General features: G+C 39.5%; 1 protein-coding gene across 1 annotated transcript; it reads left to right on the top strand.

Moving 5' to 3' along the window:
• Positions 1-10,008: 10,008 nt before the first annotated feature.
• Positions 10,009-21,789, top strand: LOC308102058 (uncharacterized protein). The gene is made up of 6 exons (XM_080451649.1): positions 10,009-10,066; positions 10,570-10,610; positions 11,514-11,642; positions 12,115-12,197; positions 12,738-12,942; positions 21,699-21,789. Exons 3-5 carry the CDS (start codon positions 11,573-11,575, stop codon positions 12,918-12,920), a joined length of 336 nt encoding a protein of 111 aa, XP_080307775.1. The 5' UTR covers positions 10,009-10,066; positions 10,570-10,610; positions 11,514-11,572; the 3' UTR covers positions 12,921-12,942; positions 21,699-21,789.
• Positions 21,790-22,682: the final 893 nt, after the last annotated feature.

Genomic DNA, 22,682 nt, shown 5'->3' with positions numbered 1-22,682 from the left:
GAGAGAGACAGAGAGAGAGAGAGAGAGATAGAGAGAGAGAGAGAGAGAGAGAGAGAGAGAGAGAGAGAGAGAGAGAGAGAGAGAGAGAGACAGACAGACAGACAGACAGACAGACAGACAGACAGACACACACACAGAGATACACAGAGAGACTCTTTCTCTCTCTGCAGTGTTTTATCTTTGGAGACATTCACAATTTACTCTCGCTCTATCTCCCCATTATCTCATCCCTCCCATCTTCATCCCAATTCCACTATACCTTCTTACACTGTTAAAGTTCTGCAGTAAACAAAGCATTCACATAAAAACAGTGGTGTAGCAGGGCAGACCAGGAGAACAGATGGGATGAGTAATGGAGGAATGAAAAGAACAGAGTGAAAAACGGAAGAAAATAACTGAGACGAGAGGAAGGAGAGAATAATGACCCGTCGTTAGCGTGCAATAATTGGTGTTTTAAACTCGTTTTGAAGCCAGAGAGATACAAATAGAGAGTGAGTTAAAAAGGAGAGAGATGACGATAGTTAGTTGCTCATAATTAATTTAAGACGAGCGGTTTTAAAAGAAAAAGGGCCTCTTGCAACATCATTGTTTAGGAAACATCATTAATTTTCCATGTTGTTTTTGTGGTCTCTCTTAATGTCCACTCTCTCCTTTAATGTGGTCTTTGAAAACTGTGTACGCACGCATGTATGTAGTCTCTCTCTCTCTCTCTTTCCAAATTCCAAAATACATTTTATTAATATTCTAATAATATAATGACAAACAGATGACAAACAGATGACTAGCGTCCGGTCACAACCATTATGCTGCAGACTTACTGACTCTTAAGTCCAATTTAACTTCAACTTTACTGTCGCATCACAGGTTTACGGGTGTAAAGAAGTGGGTGGAATTATTTTTAATACAAGCTCCCATCATTCCTAGTTTTTAGGAAAAGGAAGAAGACAGAGAAGGACATAGAAAGGAAAGTAAAACGGGTCTATATTCAAACATGGACTCTGTAGCATTAACAGAGTTGTCGAGAGAGAGAGAGAGAGAGAGAGAGAGAGAGAGAGAGAGAGAGAGAGAGAGAGAGAGAGGCCAAATGGATTACACAAAAAGGCCCAAGGCTCCCCCAATTATTGTCTCCGCCAGGCCGAAAGCCATGGCAAGAGAGTATGTTTTACCCCCTGTCCGTCCGTCCTTCCGTCCGTCCGTCCGTGTGTGTGTGTGTCCTGTCCGTGTGTTACCAGCTAATCTCCGGCACCGTTGGCCCGGTTGCTGCGAAACTGTGCACACACACTCCCTGGATGCCAATTCAGAACCTCTGCCTCAAATTTTCCACATGGGCCTGTTATAGCGCCACCTGGAGGCCGATTTGTGCAAAACCCATTTTTTTATATTACTCCTACAGATTTTATCCAAACGTCATGCAAGTCGGTACACAGTATCTCTATAGTCATGTGATCAACACGGATCGGTCCGATTTCCCATATTCCATCCTCATTGGCTAAGGTTGGCTTCCAAAATTTGCAGGATTGGTCCGTTTTGAACAAAATGCCTCAAATCATGAACGCAGCTTGCGATTTCTGTGAAATTTCACAAACACATTCCCACTAGGCCAAGAAGAAATGCTACTTGACATTTTTCAAATCAGCCTCATGGTGGCGCTATAAAAGGCTGATTTGTGTTTAACTATAACTGCACCGATCTGCGTGAAACTTTGCACACACACTCCCTAGAGGCCAAGGAAAAACATCTGCCCTGCATTTTTCACATTTGCCTGTTAAAGCGCCACCAGGAGGCCGACTTATGTACAACACATTCTTTGGATATTAAGCCTTCAGATTTTATCCAAATTTCACACAAATCGGTACACATGATCTCTATAGTCATGTGATCAAGATGGAACTGTTTGATTTTTCATATATCATCCTGATTGGCTAACATTGACATCTAAAGTTTGCATAAGTGGCCCGTTTTGAACAAAATACCACACATCATGAACGCAGCATCCGATTGAGGTGACACTTTGCACGCACATTCGCACTATGTTGAAGAACAAATGCCACCCTTTAACATTGCCCTATTATAGCGCCACCAGGAGGCAGATTTTTTCAACACTTTTCTTTTTTGTATTACTCCTACAAATGTTGTCCAATCATCATGCAAATCGGTACCCATTATTTCTATAGTCAAGTGATCACGATGGTTCTGTCCGATTTTTTATATTCCATCCTGATTGGCGAATTCCGAACATTGTTGGCCCACAATAACCTACCTGACCTTTTTCTTTTTTTACACAGCAGTTTTTAACACTTCAAATGGCCATAACTCGGTGACCATTGCTCCGATCAGCGCAATATACTATAGGACTTACCACTTTTGTTACGAGAGAGAGTGACAGAGAGAGTGACAGACATAAGGATAGACAGAGAGAGAGAGTGAGAGACAGAGAGGGTGTGTGTGTGTGTGTGTGTGATTGGCATAAGCATATGAGCACACTCACGGATAGATGCGCGGCATTGCGCGCATGTGCTTGCAGATCATAGCCTTAGTCACCTACTGGGTATATCTCAATAAAATATGAAAAACACATATGTCATCCATTCAAGATGGCCGGCAGCACCCTCCAGCCCTCTGCTAATGGGTGTGAGTCGAGGTCTTAGAAGTGAGCCTGGAGAGGTGGCTGGCTAGTTGGAGCCTATAGTACACAGGAACAGGGGTCAACACACTGAACACACACTCAAGCGCGTACAGTCGTACACAACTCAATACTGCAATGTAGAAATACTCTGTTACAAGTAAAAGTCCGGGAATCAAAATCTACTTGAGCAAAAGTACAGAAGTATTCGCATCAACATATACTTAAAGTACTCATTATGTCTAAAATGTATAAAAATCGTATGAAATCTATTTGAAAATAGCAGATCTACAAGCTCACAACGTGTCGCATCGTGATGCGTTGTGAGCTTGTAGATCTGCTATTTTCAAGTAGCCAAAGTTTTATTAGGAATGAAATAAAATACAAAGTAATTTAAGTAGAGGTAAAAGAATAGAAACATGGAAATACTCCAGTAAAGTCAAAGTACCTTCAAATTGTACAGTACTTGAGTAAATGTACTTAGTTACTTGTTACACCACTGAACACACACTCATGCGCGTACACACAAACTCAGGCCATGCATGCCCCAGCTGCCTGTGATCACTTATGTGACCCCTCCTCCTGTGGAGGAAGTGCCCTCCTATATCGCCATGGTCACTATACCACAACATGAATGACAACACAAGTAGTCCAGCCTGGGACGTCCCACGTGGGCCAGACTCACAGAAACACCATCAGCTGTATAAACATGCCGTCAGGAAATAAAGAATTACATCTGAGGTGGAATTAATGATATTTGACGGCTTGGACCGGCGTCTGTACGCCGAGCGCTCTCAGCAAGTTATGATTCCTGCTTAATATTCATGTTCTGCTGCCAAATGAAACCACAGCACTCCCACACCAGAGAGCCAGAGAGCCTGGAAGGTCCCACTGGAGGAGGAGAAGGAACCAAGCAGGCGGCTTTTTCTTTAATGCAATTATACTGGGGTGACTTAACAAGATTGTGAACCAGGGGGCTTTGGCCACTGCTTTAACTAGCACGAGCACGAGCTAAGAAGTGTGTGTGTGTGTGTGTGTGTGTGTGTGCGCGTGCGTGCGTGTGTGTTTGAGTTTTAAAGGGTGTTTTGATTAAAAATGGTGCTTAGTATCGCTCACGGCCAGATATCCATTAGGCTGGGTGGGCTTCAGGGATTTTTGATGGTTAGATGAATATTGAGCCAAGGACAGAAAGTGGAAGGATTAATAAGGCTTGATGACAGCATTTTGTTAACTAGGTGCGTGTGCGCGCGCACGTACGTACGTGCGTGCGTACGTACGTACGTACGTGCGTGCGTGCGTGCGTGCGTGCGTGCGTGCGTGCGTGCGTGCGTGCGTGCGTGCGTGCGTGCGTGCGTGCGTGCGTGCGTGCGTGCGTGCGTGCCGTGCGTGCGTGTATGCACCTTTGTACATCCCTGGGGGAGATTGGTCCCAAGTGAGGTGTGAGAGACAAAAAAAAGAAGAAAGTTGATTTTTATTCCGAAATGTGAAACCTCATGTATGCATGCACAGGGCACACACGGGCGGTCAATTAAAGTTCTTCACCAGGGGATGGTTGGCTAATGGGGTAGCGATGCGTATATAGCCAGCATTTTGCTTCTCGGTCTTGGAGAACCTCAGGGAGTGCAAACCCACACTGGGAACAAAGCAACTGTAGTCTGTCACAGAGATTTTAATTTGTGGTGAATAAAATGGGGATTTGGGAGGGGGGATAAGACAGATGAGAAAGAAAAGAAATTAAAATAAAATAAATATTTCTCTCGGTTGATCCGACACGCGTTCTTGTTTCTGTATCTTTTGTTTTTAATCTTAATAGAAAAAGGAGCCTTTGAGCCTGACAAAAACTCTGACAGCCCTCTGACAATGCGGGCAGAGGTTGAATAATGCTCGTTTGGCAGCAGGCTGGAACATTTGACTCCGATTTGGCTTTGCTTCAACCCACTGAATAGGGAAATCTGCGAGGATTTGGATTAATCCTCTTCGACCGGGAAATAATCTGTGTCATTTTTAGATTTATTTGGCTATTCAAAAATAGCAGATCTACAAGCTCATAGCAAGAGCTTGTAGATCTGCTATTCCTATTTAGCAAATCTTTGAATATATATATTTTTTAAAGTGAACATGTGTGAACATCTGGAATCTTTGCTCCTGGGGGATTCTACAAATGTCTTCTAGATCCTAACAGTTTTTTGAAAAAAACTGATGTTGCTATAACCAGTGGTTTTCAAACGTTTTCATGTCAAGGACCCCTAACATTACATGTATTTGGCCGCGGACCCACATCTCAAAACAAGGTTTTGAGATGATCTCAAGGAGATTTTGAGATGAAAACAAGGTTTTGAGATGAAGGAAAGATTTGAGTTAAAAATGTTCGCTTTAAAAAATATATATATTGAAAGATTTGCACACATTTTCACGATAAAAAAAGCAGATCTACAAGCTCATAGCGCGGCACTCGGTGCCGCGCAATGAGCTTGTAGATCTGCTATTTTTGAATAGCCCAAAGAAATCTTAAAATGACAGAGACGCGTTCCCGGATTGAGTGGATTAATCCTCTCTCTCTCTCTCTCTCTCTCTCTCTCTCTCTCTCTCTCTCTCTCTCTCTCTCTCTCTCTCTCTGTGATTTGAGAGATGGATGTGATTTTGTCCGTCGCTTTGCAGCCAGACCCCCTGACAGAGTTGAACCACCTCCCCCCCGCACCCTCCCTTCCAAGACGGTCTAATATTAATTGGGAAATGGATAGTGGGGGTTTGCTGCCGGTGGCTTGTTGGCAGAGATACCTTTCCCATCACCCTGATATACTGTATCCCCACTGGAGCTCTGAGCCAAGTGAGCCAATGCGAGTGATGCTGTGCTAGCAGCTATACGAGAGACCAGTTCTATCTCTCTTCTCTTCTCTTCTCTTCTCTTCTCTTCTCTTCTCTTCTCTTCTCTTCTCTTCTCTTCTCTTCTCTTCTCTTCTCTTCTCTTCTCTTCTCTTCTCTTCTCTTCTCTCAGACACAGGCATGCAATGTTGGCTAATGCATTTGACAGCAATCTGGAAGATGGGCCTCTTTATGGCCTCTGTACCACCACGCTTGCACACAGAATGTAGCGTTTCTACTCTTGGTATAAAAAACCTTTGAGCTGTCACTATGTCACTGAATATAGTGTTCTTCTCTTGGATACAAAAGGGGAAGGTCTACAGCAAAGGATGGGAGACAAAGTGACTGAGGTAGTTAAGAAAAAGTTCTAAAATTGATTTGCAAAGTTATATGACATCGGCTCACCTGCGATGAACTGATATTGGTAGTTCCCTTACTTTAACCCCCCCCCCAACGCACGCACGCACGCGCACACACACACACACACACACACACACACACACACACACACACACACACACACACACACACACACACACACACACACACACACACACACACACACACACACACACACACACACACACACAGCTGAAATTAATGTTGCAGTTCTCTTAAACGTCTAGCCTCCAATCTGTTAAACAAATGGAGTTGGATCTCTCTCTATCTCTGTTTCTATCTATCTCTCATCTATTATATTTTTTGGCGGGGGGTAGGGGGGCTAGAATGGTCTGTTCATGAATTTGAATTTGAGCGTAATATCCCACAACAGTACGCTGTTGTGCAGGCAATGAGAGAGAGAGAGAGAGAGAGAGAGAGAGAGAGAGAGAGAGAGAGAGAGAGAGAGAGAGAGAGAGAGAGAGAGACATCTCATCTGTAAACTATGAACCCTGCAGTGCTACACCTTCACCCACAAATGTGGACTGTGTTGGTGTAAGGAACAGCATTGCCTCTAGGGGCCACTAACTTGGCTTTTGTTTAGTCGTGTTTAAAAGAAGCTTCTGGTTTCTCTTTAAAAGTGGTTAACTACTAGTTAATTGGCGGCCGGGTCTCCTTCGGCCTCCTGCTGATCAGAGTACAGTTGTTGGTCATAAGTTATACATGCAGCACAACCTTTACATCAAAGGCAGTTCTTTCAACCTTCCATTCTTTTTGATCATCAGTGCTGAAGTTGAGGTATGGATTTATTTATCTTTTTCCCCCCAAGATGCCTAAAGGCGCTAGGTTGAACGGACTCGCATCGCAGCATGATGTTATAACATTGGAGTATGATTTGCCCTTTAGTCTTTGAAGAATGTAGAATACCCTGAGATGTGATTTGTATAATTGCGTGCTGACCGGCGGTCATAAGATTTGAGGTAGATCTTCACATGTATTCATATTGGCCGACAGACACCTGGACAGGCAAAGAGAAGGACAAGATGTAACTAGTTGTTTTCATAAGATTAGACCATGGTGCAATGGGCACGCACTACACATCAGTGGTGTAAAGTAACTAAGTCCATTTACTAGGCCTGTCCCCGACTAAGGATTTGTTTAGTCGAATCTAATTGGCGACTAATTGCCAATAGTCGACTGGCAGTCGACTAATTTGGGCCAAATTACATTTTATTTCAAAGGGCCAAGTCTACACAGTTTGTTTTGTGTCTCCAGCAGAGTTTCTAGTGTCTCTATCTCTCTCTGGAAGAGGTTGCATATGAACTCTGCAGCCGCACTGAGGCACTCCAACACAAACAATACCAATACAAAGACGAGGAATAAGAAGAATAAAGTGGAAGTTACGTGTGGTTGCAGGTGTAAACTTGGCCAAAAAACAATTTAAAACATTTTTGGCCATAAAAAAAAAAAAAAAAAAAGAAATCTGACTAGAGTCGACTAAGAGACACGCAGTCGACTCGGACCCCCCGCGACTAACCAGTGGACTAGTCGACTTAGTCGAGGTCAGGCCTACCATTTACTCAAGTACTGTACTTAAGTACAATTTTGAGGTACTTTTACTTTACTGGAGCATTTCCAATTTTCAATACTTTTACTTCTACTCCACTACAAATATTGTACTTTTACTCCACTACAGTTATATGAACTTTAGTTACTAGTTACTTTGTAGACTTAGATTATTACAAAACATTCATTAATCACTTCAGCCCTATATACATTTCGGCCATTTGATAACAGTCATTTGAAATGCTATTTCCAAAAGATTTTTAGACATTGTATACATTTGAAAACTTGTGAAATGGGACATTTTTACACCAATACTTTTGTACTTTTACTCAAGTATATTTTGAATTCCGGACTTGTACTTGTAACTGAGTACTTCTACATTGCAGTATTCATACTTTCACTTAAGTAAAACATGTGAGTACTTTTTCCACCACTGCTACACATGAATGCAAAATGTTACGGATAATGTCTTGTTCTGATCACACTGAATTATGGCAGCGTTATGACATATTTACACTGTGAGTTTTCAAACTATAAAGGTAAGAATTGCACTATGACGTATGTACCTGAGTACTCAGTGCAATACACATTTCAGTATTTGAGTATTTGAGCCAGTCTATGACGGCAGTCATGTGTGATGCACCAACTAAGGACGGTTGAGAATCTCCATTTTTAGGCAAAAGTGACGCCATGTGTTTCAACCAATCGGCAAAGCCATTCATACCAGTGGCTAGTATGCACTATTATGGGTGCGTTCGGAAATGCGCACCGGGAGCGCACTTACATATTAGTTTGTATTGGCCAGTGTGCTCAGTGCTATATATCCGAATGCACCCACCTATTGTCAGAGTAACAAGACCAGGAGACCTGGTTCTGCCAGACCCAGAATGTGTCCATATATGGTCAAAAAAGGGACAAGATGGACATACTTTTATGCCCATGTATGGACGAAATGGGTCAAAGCCTCATGTAGGCCGACCCCTTGGGTCTGGCAATTAGTATAGTACCTCCCTGCTGAAAAAAACAGCACAAACCAGCTTAAGACGGTTGCTGGTTTTAGCTGGCTTTAGCTGGTATTAGCTGGTCTTGGCTGGTCTTAAGCTGGTTTAGATGGCATACCAGGCTGGACAAGCTGGTCAGGCTGGTCGGGCTGGTTTGTCAGTGTAGTTGGTTAGCTGGTCACTAAGCTGGATTCTGCTGGTCTTTGCTGGTCAGCCAGCTGGCTGGCTGGACTGACCAGCAAAGCCAAGCTGGTAGCTGGTCTTTGCTGGTCAAATGGGTGGACTGACCTGCAAATACCAGCTTACCAGCTGGACTTAGCTGGTCAGATGGCTGGACAGACCAGCAAAGACCAGCTGATAAGCTGGTCAAGTTGGTTAGATCAGTGGTTCTCAACATGATTTGGGGTGGTCCCCAGATGACAGTGAAGTGACAATTTAAGGACCTTTAAGACCTTTTTAATGCTTATTTGCATGTCATATAAATGTATATTTTTTGTAAACCCTGAATAATTCCAGTAAAGTATATTTTAAAAAGAAAAGAAAAGAAAAGTGTTGAGAACCACTGGTTTAGATCACTGTTTCCCAAACAGTTGGTCGGGACCCATTTGTCCCAGGAAAGGTCCCTTTTTTTCCGTTTCCTACAAAAATATATTATATTATTCTTTCAAAAGATTTCCCACCCACAAATCTAAAATCTTCATCAATAAAAAAACTAAGATTTAAGATTTCTCAAAATAATTTAATTAATAAATAAAAAAGAAGAAATTCCATCAATTAATAAATAAAAAAAACACACAGTGAAAATAGCAGATCTACAAGCCCGGGACGCGTTGTGAGCTTTCAGATCTGCTATTTTAACTGTTTGGATCCGGGGAGACATCATACCTGCCAACATTAGACTTTGAAGATTTTCTTCAGTTACAATTGCCCCCAACCAGTATATATACAGCATATTATTATTATTATTATTATTATTATTATTATTATTATTATTATTATTATTATTATTATTATTATTGTTTTATTGTCCTTTTCTTGTGATGTGACATAAATAATATATGTAATAATAATAATAATAATAATAATAATAATAATAATAATAATAATAATAATAATAAATTATTAATAATAATAATACATTATTATTATTATTACCCTTATTATTATTATTACAATTATTATTATTATGACAGCATGCATCCAACAACATATTTACTTAATATGGCAAATGGCAAATAATATGCTAGATTGATTCTAAATAACACTTGGTGACTAAAATGAACAGATCTAAAGATCTACATCTTGTCGCAATTCGATGCATTGTGAGCTTGTAGATCTGTTTGTTTGTTTTTTACAAGCAATGCATTCTGGGCCATGAGCAGTGTTGCCATATCTGCTTATTATAAGCGACTTTGGGCTTGTTTTTCTGTAAAGTTGCTTGTAAATATTGGTAGTTGCGGGTTGCTTTTTTGGGGGGGCTTGTTTCTAAAGTGTAGTTATTTGGGCTTGCTTCCATTTTAAAAAAATGTTTAAACCAGTTCTCAAACATTTTTGAGAATTTTTGGATTCATCAAAAGAATTATAAACCGGCTTCAGAGAAGATAAAAGAAAGAAGAAGAAGCGGCGGACATTTTAGGTGAGTGTTGACACACAAATACTATTTATGTAGGCTTGTTAGCCTAAATAAGTGCGTAGGCTGCATGTCTGGATGTTTTTGAAGTCAATCACAAGTCATCATGACCCAACTCTATGGTCACGACACATTGTTTAGTTATTTAATTTGTCTTGATAAAGGTATTAAGACAATAATTTCAAGAAATGATACTGGGATATACAATATAATTTATAATATAGGCTACTGTCTGTACTGCTTGCCTATGTGCTGCTCAAAACCAAATTCAGAATCTGACGAGAGAGAGAGAGAGAGAGAGTGAGAGGACACATGCTTTCAGTGATGAAGCTACAGAGTGTTTTAATAGCCTATCCCGTGAACTCTGAACAATAATGATTCGCTGATCTCTCTCTCTCTCTGTGTGTGTGTGTGTGTGTGTGTGTGTGTGTGTGTGTGTGTGTGTGTGTGTGTGTGTGTGTGTGTGTGTGCTCGCGCGTGCGTGTGTGGCCAAAACGAATGGTTTGCAGCCCTACTACCCCTCCCACAAAGAGAAGAAAACAGTTTGAAGGTAAAGTGATATTGTTTTGTTAAATATTAAAGTAATCATTGCTTGTTCAGTAACAGGGGTCTCCCAGACTCTCCACCTCTTTAGTAAGCCGAAAATGCATTTCCAGGAATACCAAATTTAACCAATCAGAACTCATACAAGATACAGGATAAATAAGTGCAATTGGAAGTGATGACACAAAGAAGTGGGCATACAAAATTTGAAACTGAATTGTCTACTTATTAAAGAGATGGAGAGACCCCTGCTTTAACCCATTTAGACCAGGAACGCATCTGTGTCATTTTTTGTATTTCTTTGGCTAGACCTTTGGTTTCAAAAATAGCAGATCTACAAGCTCATAGCGCGCTATGAGCTTGTAGATCTGCTATTTTTGAAAATCTTTGAATATATATTTTTTAAAGTGAACATTTGTATCTCAAATCTTTTTCCTTTTATGTTCAAAAAACTTTTAGGATTTAGAGAACATTTTTAGAATCTTAATGGGTTAAAGCTGCACTATGTAACTTTCCTCTTCTACCCCGGATTTGAACCCGGTTTCCTGAGCAAGTGCTGTAACCTTTTACCATTGAGCTAATAGAGCCTGCCTGCTTGCTCAGGTGATACATTGAATCTTGACCATCAGATCAAAATTCATGTCAGATCCTGTGTCTAGGTGAGACATGACCTTTGACACTATCTAAATGTGTCAATAGAAGAGTAGGGAGACGAAATACAACCACCCCAGTTGTATAAGTTATATAGTATTATTTGTATTAATATACTCTAACATACAGATTGTATAAGTTATATTGTATTAATATACTCTACGATACAGGTTGCATAAAATTACATTTTATTCCACTTTAACTTTCTAACAAAAAACATCTTGTTTTATCCAAAATATATTACTTGCACTACCTTTAGACTCTGACTCGTCTGAATACGGTGGAGATGCTGTTGTTCCCCAAGCTATCCACGACGAAATGTCAAGTACAGTCATACCCAGAAGAAGGCCAAAGAGTTGGAGCTGGACCCACAGCATCTTAAAACTAAGTAAGCAATGACTAATTTTAACGAAACAGTTGCATGAGTTTGCTCTTCTCTTTTTGTATATCGATATGTTGGTTATTTGTTCTCATGTTCTTTTCTACTTAGATCTTGACCACAAATGTTAAAAAACATTATATAGAAAGCATGTTAAATGGAGTGGACAGATGCTAGGCTCATTATTAAACTGGTATCCTACTAAGGCATACATCAATTCAGTTTTTATTTTTTATTTTTCCGTACCCTGTTCATGCTTTAAGATGCAACAAATTAGAGATTGCAAAACAGAAACTGGAGGAAGGGCCCCAATATAGCTCTGCAGCAAAGCCTGACATCCCTGCTGCAGATAAGCAAACCAGTGACAGCATAGGTGTGTTTAGACAGTGATACTGTTCTACGGAAAATGGTGACAATGTGTACAATATAAGTACTGTGATACTGCCAAAAGGAGCTTAAATATGATTCTCTACATTTTCAGTTGCAACTTCCTCCGTTTCCTCTTCCCCCGAGTCAGACGATTTGGCATCGACACCTGGGATGTTTGACACCAACGGTGACAAGGTATTGAAGAAACATACTGTGTAGGACAGTGGTTCTTAAAAGTGGGGTTCCACAGTGTCCCCAGCTAAATAAGAAACAGTTATAATTTCAAAAATAGGCAACGTGTCATGATGCATCGTGAGCTTGTAGATCAGCTATGTTTTGCTATTTTTGAACTATTTTTGAACAGTTTTGCCTATGGCATGCACAAAATAGGGATGCCGGGTGGAAAAGGTTAATTTCACTACTATTTTACCAGCTAGAATGTAATCCAATGACAATGTACTGTATAAGAATTACTTTAACTCTCCCCACCTACAGTATAGACAGTTGTAGAATTCTGTACTAAATCTAATCCAACAATTAACATCTTCTCTATTGGAGGTCCATGGCACCAACTCTTTTCTAAATGGGTCCACATTTGGGGGTCCTTGAAAATGTAATTTCTTTACAGTAAATTCTGTTTGAAGTGGGCCTGCTTTTGTCAAAAATGAGTCTGGGAAATGTCATGGTAAAAGGTTTTTTAATTTCTAAAACATGTGTTGTTTTCTTCTGTTTCAGGTCCACATTGGCTCTGGTGTGTGGCTCGAAAAGGAGATCTGGAAGATGGTGGCAGCAAACACCAAGGACTCCCTGTTCATGAAGGAGCTTGCTGTTGCCATTTGGGGGACAACAACCCTGAAGACCATGCAGGAGCCTTACAAAGAATGCCCCACTAGCAAGGGGGAGGCCAAACCCCCCTGACCGCAGGACTCGATCAGAAGAGGTATGTCTACTGAGGGGTGGGGGGGTTCATTATGACTTGATCTCATAATTCAATCTGCTCTGTGCATGACTGTAGTTCTCTTTTCCAGAAGGTGGAATTCCCGTTAGCGTTACCTGTTCAGTTTTTCATACCTTCATTTGGTTGTCTCAGCAGCATACTGTTTCAACCAGAAACACATGGAGATGTTGGGTGTTTCCAATTTATATCTGCTGCCGAGCCAATCAAATGAAGCTATGAAAAACTGAACGGGAAACGGGAATGTCACCTTCTGGAAAAGAGATTATATTAAGCTTATTAATCAATCATAAAAGAAAATACTCTATTGTAATAAAATAATCGATTTTATGGCTGAAAAAAATGCCGATCTACAAGCTTGCAACTCGTTGGACGTGTTGTGAGCTTGTAGATCAAAAAAGTAATCAATAGAATAATCGCAAGTAGAATAATTGGTAGTGGCAGCCCTACATGCATGTGTGGCAGGGTTAGCTTTTTTCCCCAAATTGTTGTTGTCCATTGTAGCCATCTGGCTTATTGCCTGCCCACTGTCCACCGGGTACACCCCTCCATTCCTAAACCCCCCCACTCCTACACCCCCCCATTCCGAACCCCCCCCCCCCCACTCCTACACCCCCCCATTCCGATTTTTTTTTTCGGAATGGGGGGGTGCAGGAGTGGGGGGGTTTTGAAAACTTGGAATAAACCCTGCCATTCCGAAAAATAGATATAAATCCTATCCTAGCATATGGGGCACCCCCCCGAAAAAAAAGTTTAAAAAAAAGTTAAAAAAAAAAAAGTTTTTTTTTTTTTTATTTATTTATTTTTATTAAAAAAAAAATTGTGGACTGAAAAATAAAAAAAAAGTTTAAAAAAAAGTTTAAATAAAAAAAAAAGTTCTAAAAAAAAAAAAATTTTTTTTTTATTAAAAAATAATTTATGGACTTAAGTTGGTTTGCTTCCACAATCCATAATGATGCATTTTCGAACTAAATTAATTAGGCTATCTGCACTTCCACAACGTGTACTGTACATATATACAGCCCACTGTAGGCTGACATTTTTGGGGGTTTTAGCTATGGACCCCAAAGCTCCAAGCTCCACCTTAGCGCCGCTAATGGAGCGGTTTCAGAAAAGAAAAATGAAAAGAATTTAAAGGGGTAGTTCACCCCCAAAATAACTTTTTTTCTATTGATTACTGACCATCTGGAGCCTTGAATTCATAGATATTTTTTTGTTTTTGTCACATTCCTAAGCCAATAATTTGATTATAATAAATGTGTCCCCATTGATTCCGGTAGGAGACACAAATGCATTTGTGTCTCCTACCGGAATCAATGGGGCTACATTTATTATAATCAAATAATAAAGGAAGGAATGCGACAAAAACAAATAAATATCCATGAATTCAAGGCTCCATGGGGTGAGTAATCAATAGAAAAAAAGTTATTTGGGGGGTGAACTACCCCTTTAACCGAAAAAAAAGGCGTGTCTGTCTGTCTGTCTGTCTGTCTGTCTGTCTGTCTGTCTGTCTGTCTGTCTGTCTATTAATCTATCTAAATATCTATCTATCTATCTATCTATCTATCTATCTATCTATCTTATCTATCTATCTATCTATCTATCAAACTATCTATCTCCAGCAATGTACCGCTCAGCAACATGTTGTTCAACAAATAGCAGATCTACAAGCTCACAACAACTGTTATTGTGAGCTTGTAGATCTGCTATTTTCAAATAGCGTATGTATAAAATATGTCTGAAATGGTTAGTGATTAATAATATAATAATTTATATCTGCGAAGTGTAGGATTATTATAATTATTATATTACAACTAAAGTAAGCGCATCGGTTAGTGGGATTGAGTGTGCTTCCATGCACGGCCTGGGTCTGTCTGTCTATCTGTCTGTCTGTCTGTCTGTCTGTCTGTCTGTCGGACGGGAAGATACGTAATTCTCATCTCTGCTGATGTATTAATTGGATTCAGCATATGTGGGCACTAGGGACATCTTGGCACCAGGGAGAGTGGGCACTATGTGCATTGCCTGTGAGATTGAATTCTTTATTAACATTGATTATTAACACAATTTTTCCCGGTGCCCAGTCTTCATGGTTCCCAGATTTCCCTACCGCCCACTCTTATCCACCCTAAGTGCCCACTCTTCCAAGTGTCCACATGTCCCTAATGCCCACTCGTCCAAGGTGCCCAGTTAGCCCTAGTGCCCAGAATGTTTTGGTGTCCCCCTATTCTGGCTGTTACCGTTACTACATAAATACACACTGCAGTTATTTCCACACAGCCTACAATCTATCTATCTATCTATTTATCAACAGTTTAGCTGTTCATTTAGTAGGGGAGTTTCGAGGCTCCGTGAGCACCCCAAAAACACATCTCTTAAACCTGTTTTTTTAGGACCCTAAAGGTGTCTAGTTATGATTTCTGCTTGTTGCCGTTGTCAACTAATGTCCCATGGGGTTTATTTTTAACCCTTTCTGACACCTACCCCCAACCCAAACCATAACTGGAGATAACAGAGAATACCATAACTCTTGAAGTAAACAACATACAGCAACAAATGAACACATTCTTCTATATCATTTTGACCTAAGGAATTCATTAAAGTGGTTTTTATTAAGATTCAAACACATATTGACTCTATTTCAGGGCAGAAACAGCCAAAAACTAGCAGAACATGTTGAAATCATAATGATCACGTCTATATTTCTCTTTGTATTAAACGTTTACCGTGTATTATTTTTTACCATATGTTTTTTAGGACCTTTATGGTGTCTAGTTAAGATTCATTCTTGTTGCCCAGGTCAAATAATGTCCCATGGGGTTTATTTTAACCCTTTCTGACACCTATTCCCAATCAAACCATAAAATGGAGATAACAGACAATACCATAACTCTTGAAGTAAACAACCTACAAAGACAAATTAATACATTTTCTATATCATTTGGACCCAAGGAATTCATTGAAGTGGTTAATATTAAGATTCAAGCACATTTGACTTTAATTCAAGACAGAAACAGCAAAAAATAGCAGATTTTTTTTTAATCACATTTATATTTCTCTTTGTACTACATTTTTAAGGTGTATTCTTTTCTACCATATGTCTTTTAGGACCCTAAAGGTGTCTAGTTAAGTTTTAATCTTGTTGCCCTGGTCAAATAAGGTCCCATGGGGTTTATTTTAACCCTTTGTTGCACCTATTCCCAACCCGAACCATACAATGGAGACAATAGAAAATACCCTAACTCTTGAAGTAAACATACAGAGACAAATTAACACATTTCTATATATAATTTTGACCCAAGGAATTCATTAAAGTGGTTATTATTAAGATTCAAGCAGGTCTTGACTATTTCAGGACAGAAACTGCAAAAAACTAACAGAAAATGTTCAAATCACATCTATATTAATCCTTATATTAAATACTTAAGGTGTATTCTACTTTACCCCATGTTTTTAGGACCCTTATGGTGTCTAGTTAAGATTTCTTCTTGTTGCCCAGGTCAACTAATGTCCCATGGGGTTCATTTGGTGACCATGAACCCCATGGCCACAGGAGTGGCGTTTTCATATCTGAACCAGACAACGTACAAGACAAATAAACCCACTTTTTCATAGAATGTTTAAACCAGGAATCTAATGGAAAGGTCACTGACATGGTACAACCATTCTTTATTGGTGAAAAACACACAAATATCAAATTCTGGCTTATATTAAAACACAATTTCACTGATCAGTATCATCCATCTCATCATCAAACTCCACCTCATCCTCTTCCCTCTTATCATCATCATCACTGATGACACCTCCAGTCAACAGGTCAATGAGAGATAGGGGCAGAATTGGCCCACAAGACCAGACAGGCTCCAAAATCCCTCCTTCTGTCTTCTGCCACCCCTGACCATCATCATAGGATTTAGGCCTCCAAAAGATTGGCTCAGCTGCTCGCTTGTAACAGGTCACTCTATAGTTCACCCACTGGATGTGGGGGATGAGTGTGTCCTGGCATGGGGGCAAGCGAGCTGGTCCACGCCTCAGCCTCTACTGCGCCTTGATGGAATCAAGACCACTCTTGATTCCATCAAGGGCGCAGTAGAGGCTGAGGCGTGGACTTTCGGAGAAATTCATAGTGCAAGGTCCAGCCACCAGGAAACCCCAGTTCTTTCTGGGCAATGCGGAAAATAAGCGACAGCTCTGCCAGTTGATGCTCAAGGTCTGGGGGAGTAAGGAGGCAGCATCCCGGCTGGCAAAATGTGAAACAGCTGCTCTCATCGTGGAAGGAACAGCTCATGAACTTGTGGCATTAGATTGAGAAGTGAGTTGATTGATCAATACCTATATAACTTTGGTGAGTTCTTGTGTTAGCAGATTTGCCAAGAATGATTGTTGATGTTGATGACGACATCAACCTGCTCATCTACCTTGACACTGGCACAGGCAGGCACCGTCAGCTGGTAAATGTCACGGAGCTAGCAACCTCTCTTGGGCAGCCATACTGTAGCACCCTGCTTGGGTACCATGTATTCAGTGATCAGGGCTGTACTAGTTCCTTCAAGGGCAAGGTGGCACCACATATTATGCCTAAATATAAGCCAGAATTTGATATTTGTGTGTTTTTCACCAATAAAGAATGGTTGTACCATGTCAGTGACCTTTCCATTAGATTCCTGCTGTAAACATTCTATGAAAAAGTGGGTTTATTTGTCTTTGTACGTTGTCTGGTTCAGATATGAAAACGCCACTCCTGTGGACATCGATTTAAAATGGTCACCAAATGAACCCCATGGGACATTAGTTGACCTGGGCAACAAGATGAAATCTTAACTAGACACCATAAGGGTCCTAAAAACATGGGGTAAAGTAGAATACACCTTAAGTATTTAATACAAGGATTAATATAGATGTGATTTGAACATTTTCTGTTAGTTTTTTACAGTTTCTGTCCTGAAATAGAGTCAAGACCTGCTTGAATCTTAATAATAACCACTTTAATGAATTCCTTGGGTCAAAATTATATATAGAAATGTGTTAATTTGTCTCTGCATGTTTACTTCAAGAGTTAGGGTATTTTCTATTGTCTCCATTGTATGGTTCGGGTTGGGAATAGGTGCAACACAGGGTTAAAATAAACCCCATGGGACCTTATTTGACCAGGGCAACAAGATTAAAACTTAACTAGACACCTTTAGGGTCCTAAAAGATATATGGTAGAAAATAATACACCTTAAAAATGTAGTACAAAGAGAAATATAAATGTGATTTAAAAAAAATCTGCTATTTTTTGGCTGTTTCTGTCCTGAAATAGAGTCAAAATGTGCTTGAATCTTAATATTAACCACTTCAATGAATTCCTTGGGTCCAAATGATATAGAAAAATGTATTAATTTGTCTCTGTAGGTTGTTTACTTCAAGAGTTATGGTATTTTCTGTTATCTCCATTTTATGGTTTGATTGGGAATGATTGGGAGTGTCAGAAAGGGTTAAAATAAACCCCATGGGACATTATTTGACCTGGGCAACAAGAATGAATCTTAACTAGACACCATAAAGGTCCTAAAAACATATGGTAAAAAAGAATACACGGTAAACGTTTAATACAAAGAGAAATATAGACGTGATCATTATGATTTCAACATTGTCTGCTAGTTTTTGGCTGTTTCTGCCCTGAAATAGAGTCATTATGTGTTTGAATCTTAATAAAAATTCCTTGGGTCAAAATGATATAGAAAAATGTGTTAATTTGTTGCTGTATGTTGTTTACTTCAAGAGTTATGGTATTCTCTGTTATCTCCATGTTATGGTTTGGGTTGGGGGTAGGTGTCAGAAAGGGTTAAAAATAAACCCCATGGGACATTAGTTGACAACGGCAACAAGCAGAAATCATAACTAGACACCTTTAGGGTCCTAAAAAAACAGGTTTAAGAGATGTGTTTTTGGGGTGCTCACGGAGCCTCGAAACTCCCCTACTAATTCTTGCGCGATCTTCAAACGGAGGTATCCAGAGGTTCATTCATTTCATTGGTCAAATGCAACAGCTTCACAAATCTCTCTCTCTCTCTCTCTCTCTCTCTCTCTCTCTCTCTCTCTCTCTCTCTCTCTCTCTCTCTCTCTGTCAAATAAATCAAATAAATAATTGTATTGTGTGAGCTTGTAGATGTGCTATTCAAAGGATTTTTATACATTTGAAAACTTGTGAAATGGGACCTTGTGCATAACGAGTACTTTTACTTTTGGTATTTTAAGAACATTTTGATACCAATACTTGGGCTTTGTAGGATACTTTTACTCAAATTTGAATTCTTGACTTTTACATGTTACAGAGTAGTCCTATTTCTACAGTATTGGTACTTTTACTTTAGTAAAACATTTGAGTAATTTTTCCACCACTGATGCGTATACTATTCATGTGAGATGTGACAAGTGGGTTAATTAGCGAGAAAACATCTGAGAAACCTGAGCATGTGAGCGTCTCTGAGTAGGCCTACGTGATTACTGACCCGTCAATCAAAGTGTGCGCAAAAGTGAGCTGTGACAGAACATCAACATTAATGTAATAATAATAATAATAATAATAATAATAATAATAATAATAGTAGTAGTAGTAGTAGTAGTAGTAGTAGTAGTAGTAGTAGTAGTAGTAATAATAATAATAATAATAATAATAATAGCATAATAATGATAATAACAATAGCGTAATAGTAGTTGTAGTAATAATAATAATATGGGTAATAATAATAATAATAATAATAATAAAGGTAATAATAATAAGGGTAATAATAATAATATTAGTTTTATTATTCTGAATACAACATTAATGGACTGAACCAGTCTGTCTGTCTGTCTGTGTGTCTGTCTGTCTGATCTAAATTATTATATTATGAACCATACACTAACCACTTCAGACCTATTTTATGCATACGCTATTTGAAAATAGTAGATCTACAAGCTCACAATAACCAAGCTTGTAGACAGATCGATCTACAAGATACATACATAGATAGACAGACAGACAGACAGACAGACAGACAGACAGACAGACAGACAGACAGACCCAGGCCGTGGAAGCGCACTCAATCACACTCCCGATGCGCTTACTTTAATTGTAATATGATAATAATAATTATAATAATCCTACACATCGCAGATATATATGAATCACTAACCAATTCAGACATATTTTATACATACGCATACATTATTTGAAAATAGCAGATCTACAAGCTCACAATAACAGTTGTTGTGAGCTTGTAGATCTGCTATTTGTTGAACAACATGTTGCTGAGCGGTACATTGCTGGAGATAGATAGTTTGATAGATAGATTGATAGATATCTAGATAGATTTAGAACAGCCGCGCCAGAAGACTGCAGATATGGTCGATGGATCGGAAATTGACGTTGGTGCCATGAAGGATCGACTACGTCGGCGGGTCGGTATGGGGGAGAAAATTAATTCATGACTGATAGATAGAGTGGCGGCCTTTCCTATGTTTCAAACGTTTCAATTGAAAAGGGTGATTCTTTTTTTTTAATAGGCCTACAAAATAAAAATATATTATTATTATTATTTTTTTTAAATATTTTTTGACTTGCATCCCAGTCCGGGGCCCGCCTCTGGCTGGCCGACGTCCAAGAATTTCATGCAAGAAGAGGATGTAGATCTGATTGAATCAGGGCTCAGCTCAAGTGAATCATGTGAGTGAGTTGTTTTAGCTGTCCATGGTGGAAGTGCAGATAGCCTAATTAATTTTGTTCGAAAATGCATCATTATGGATAGTGGAAGTTTTTTTTGCGGGGGGGTGCCCCATATGCCCCATATACCCCCCCGCAAAAAAAAAAGTTAGATAGATAAGATTTATATCTCTGCATCATTATGGATTGTGGAAGCAAACCAACTTCAGTCCACAAATTATTTAAAAAAAAAAAAAAAAAAATTAAAAATTTTTTTTTTTTTTTAACTTTTTTTTATTTTCAGTCCACAAATTATTTTTTTTATAAAGTTTTCAAAACCCCCCCACTCCTACACCCCCCCATTCCGAAAAAAAAATTCGGAATGGGGGGGGTGTAGGAGTGGGGGGGGGGGGGGGGGTTCGGAATGGGGGGGTGTAGGAGTGGGGGGGTTTAGGAATGGAGGGGTGTACCCCTGTCCACCCACCTGTTTCATTCAAATGCATGTTTTCTAACTGAACTGAAACACAGGGTTAAAAAACCACTTCACCCCATTTTCAACTCATCTTCATATAATTGGTCCTCACTAATACACATTTTAAGATGGCACCATTTATGTCTACTCACTCTGTGTTTCGTTGATAGGTTGTGGACAGTTTAGAAACCTGCCTACCTTTGACATCATCGGTAGGCAGGTTTGGTCATTTAGAACAACTTTATTTGTTCATTATTAATGCAAGAACAATGGCTTCTACTTCTGCATGCAAACTTTCCAGGTAGAGACACACTGTAGTTTCTATTAGCTTGGAATCTCCATTGGTGATGTCACTGGTAGGCAGGTTTCTGAACTGTCCACATTCCACCAATGAGTGGCAGAACGAGTAGACAGAAATGGTGCCATTGTATAATGAACATTAGCGAGGATCAGTTAGTTATATGAAGATAAGGTTGAGAATGGGTGAAGTTTAAGTTACTTTAAGTTTTTCTCAAAACATCACAATTCATACAACTCACCCCATGCAGTATAAGCTAATTATACTTGTTTTATTGTTGGGGGTTCTTGTTTGTTTTCTTTCAGACTGTTTCCATTGGTGGCTGCAGGGGCAGAACATTCTCACAAAGAGGAAGGCCATGGACCATGGCCAGGACATCAATAGATAGGACAAGAAATTGTGTGTATGTGTAGGGGGGGGTTGATATGGGGGTAATGCTTTATAGCGCCACCAGCAGGCCGATTTTTGCAAGACACATTTTTGGCTGCAACTTTACAGATGTTTTCCAAACATCACACAAATCGGTATACAGTATCTCCATAGTCATGTAATCAAGACGGATCTGTCCGATTTTTCATATTCTCTCACTCTTTTCCAGTCATTTGAACACTGTGTGTGTGTTAGTGTGTTCCTCAGGTTGAAGTTCATGTATTTATGTGGTTATTTATACATTTATTTGTTATTTAAATGTTGTTTTTGAGTTTTTTTTTATAAGTGTTTAATAAATTATTGTTATGTATGAAATTGATACATGATTATTTATGACTGTGGATTTTGCTCACTTTTATATAGGCTACTGTAGGCTACTGTTTTTTAAATATACCACGTGCTGTGGGCACCTGGCTGAAATTCACCATGATCATGCATCCTCTCCAGCAAAGTTGGTCACTGCATATCAGAATACACTTGAATACACATAAATACCAGATAGCAGCTTAAACCAGCTTAAACCAGCTACCAGCTTAAACCAGCTAAACCATCAAAAATACCAGCTACCAGCTTAAACCAGCTACCAGCTTAAACCAGCTAAACCATCAAAAAGACCAGCTACCAGCTTAAACCAGCTACCAGTTTAAACCAGCAAAACCTACCACCTTAAGCTGGTCAACCACCAAGACCAGCTAAAACGTGTCCAAAACACACCTTAAGCTGGAAATGTGTCCAAAACACACCTTAAAGGAGAATTTCGGACTTAGCGTTTTCCTACCCTGATTTGTGTTTGAAAAGTCATGAGAAGAGTGGTCCCGGACCCCCAGTGGAGAACGAGTGAATTTCTGCATTCCGCGGAT

This window comes from Gymnoscopelus braueri, assembly GCF_963280865.1.
Source record: "Gymnoscopelus braueri genome assembly, chromosome: 15".
Taxonomy (NCBI): Eukaryota; Metazoa; Chordata; class Actinopteri; order Myctophiformes; family Myctophidae; genus Gymnoscopelus; species Gymnoscopelus braueri.
The sequence above is the reverse complement of the archived record's forward strand: the minus strand, read 5'-3'. Positions and strand labels throughout refer to the sequence as shown.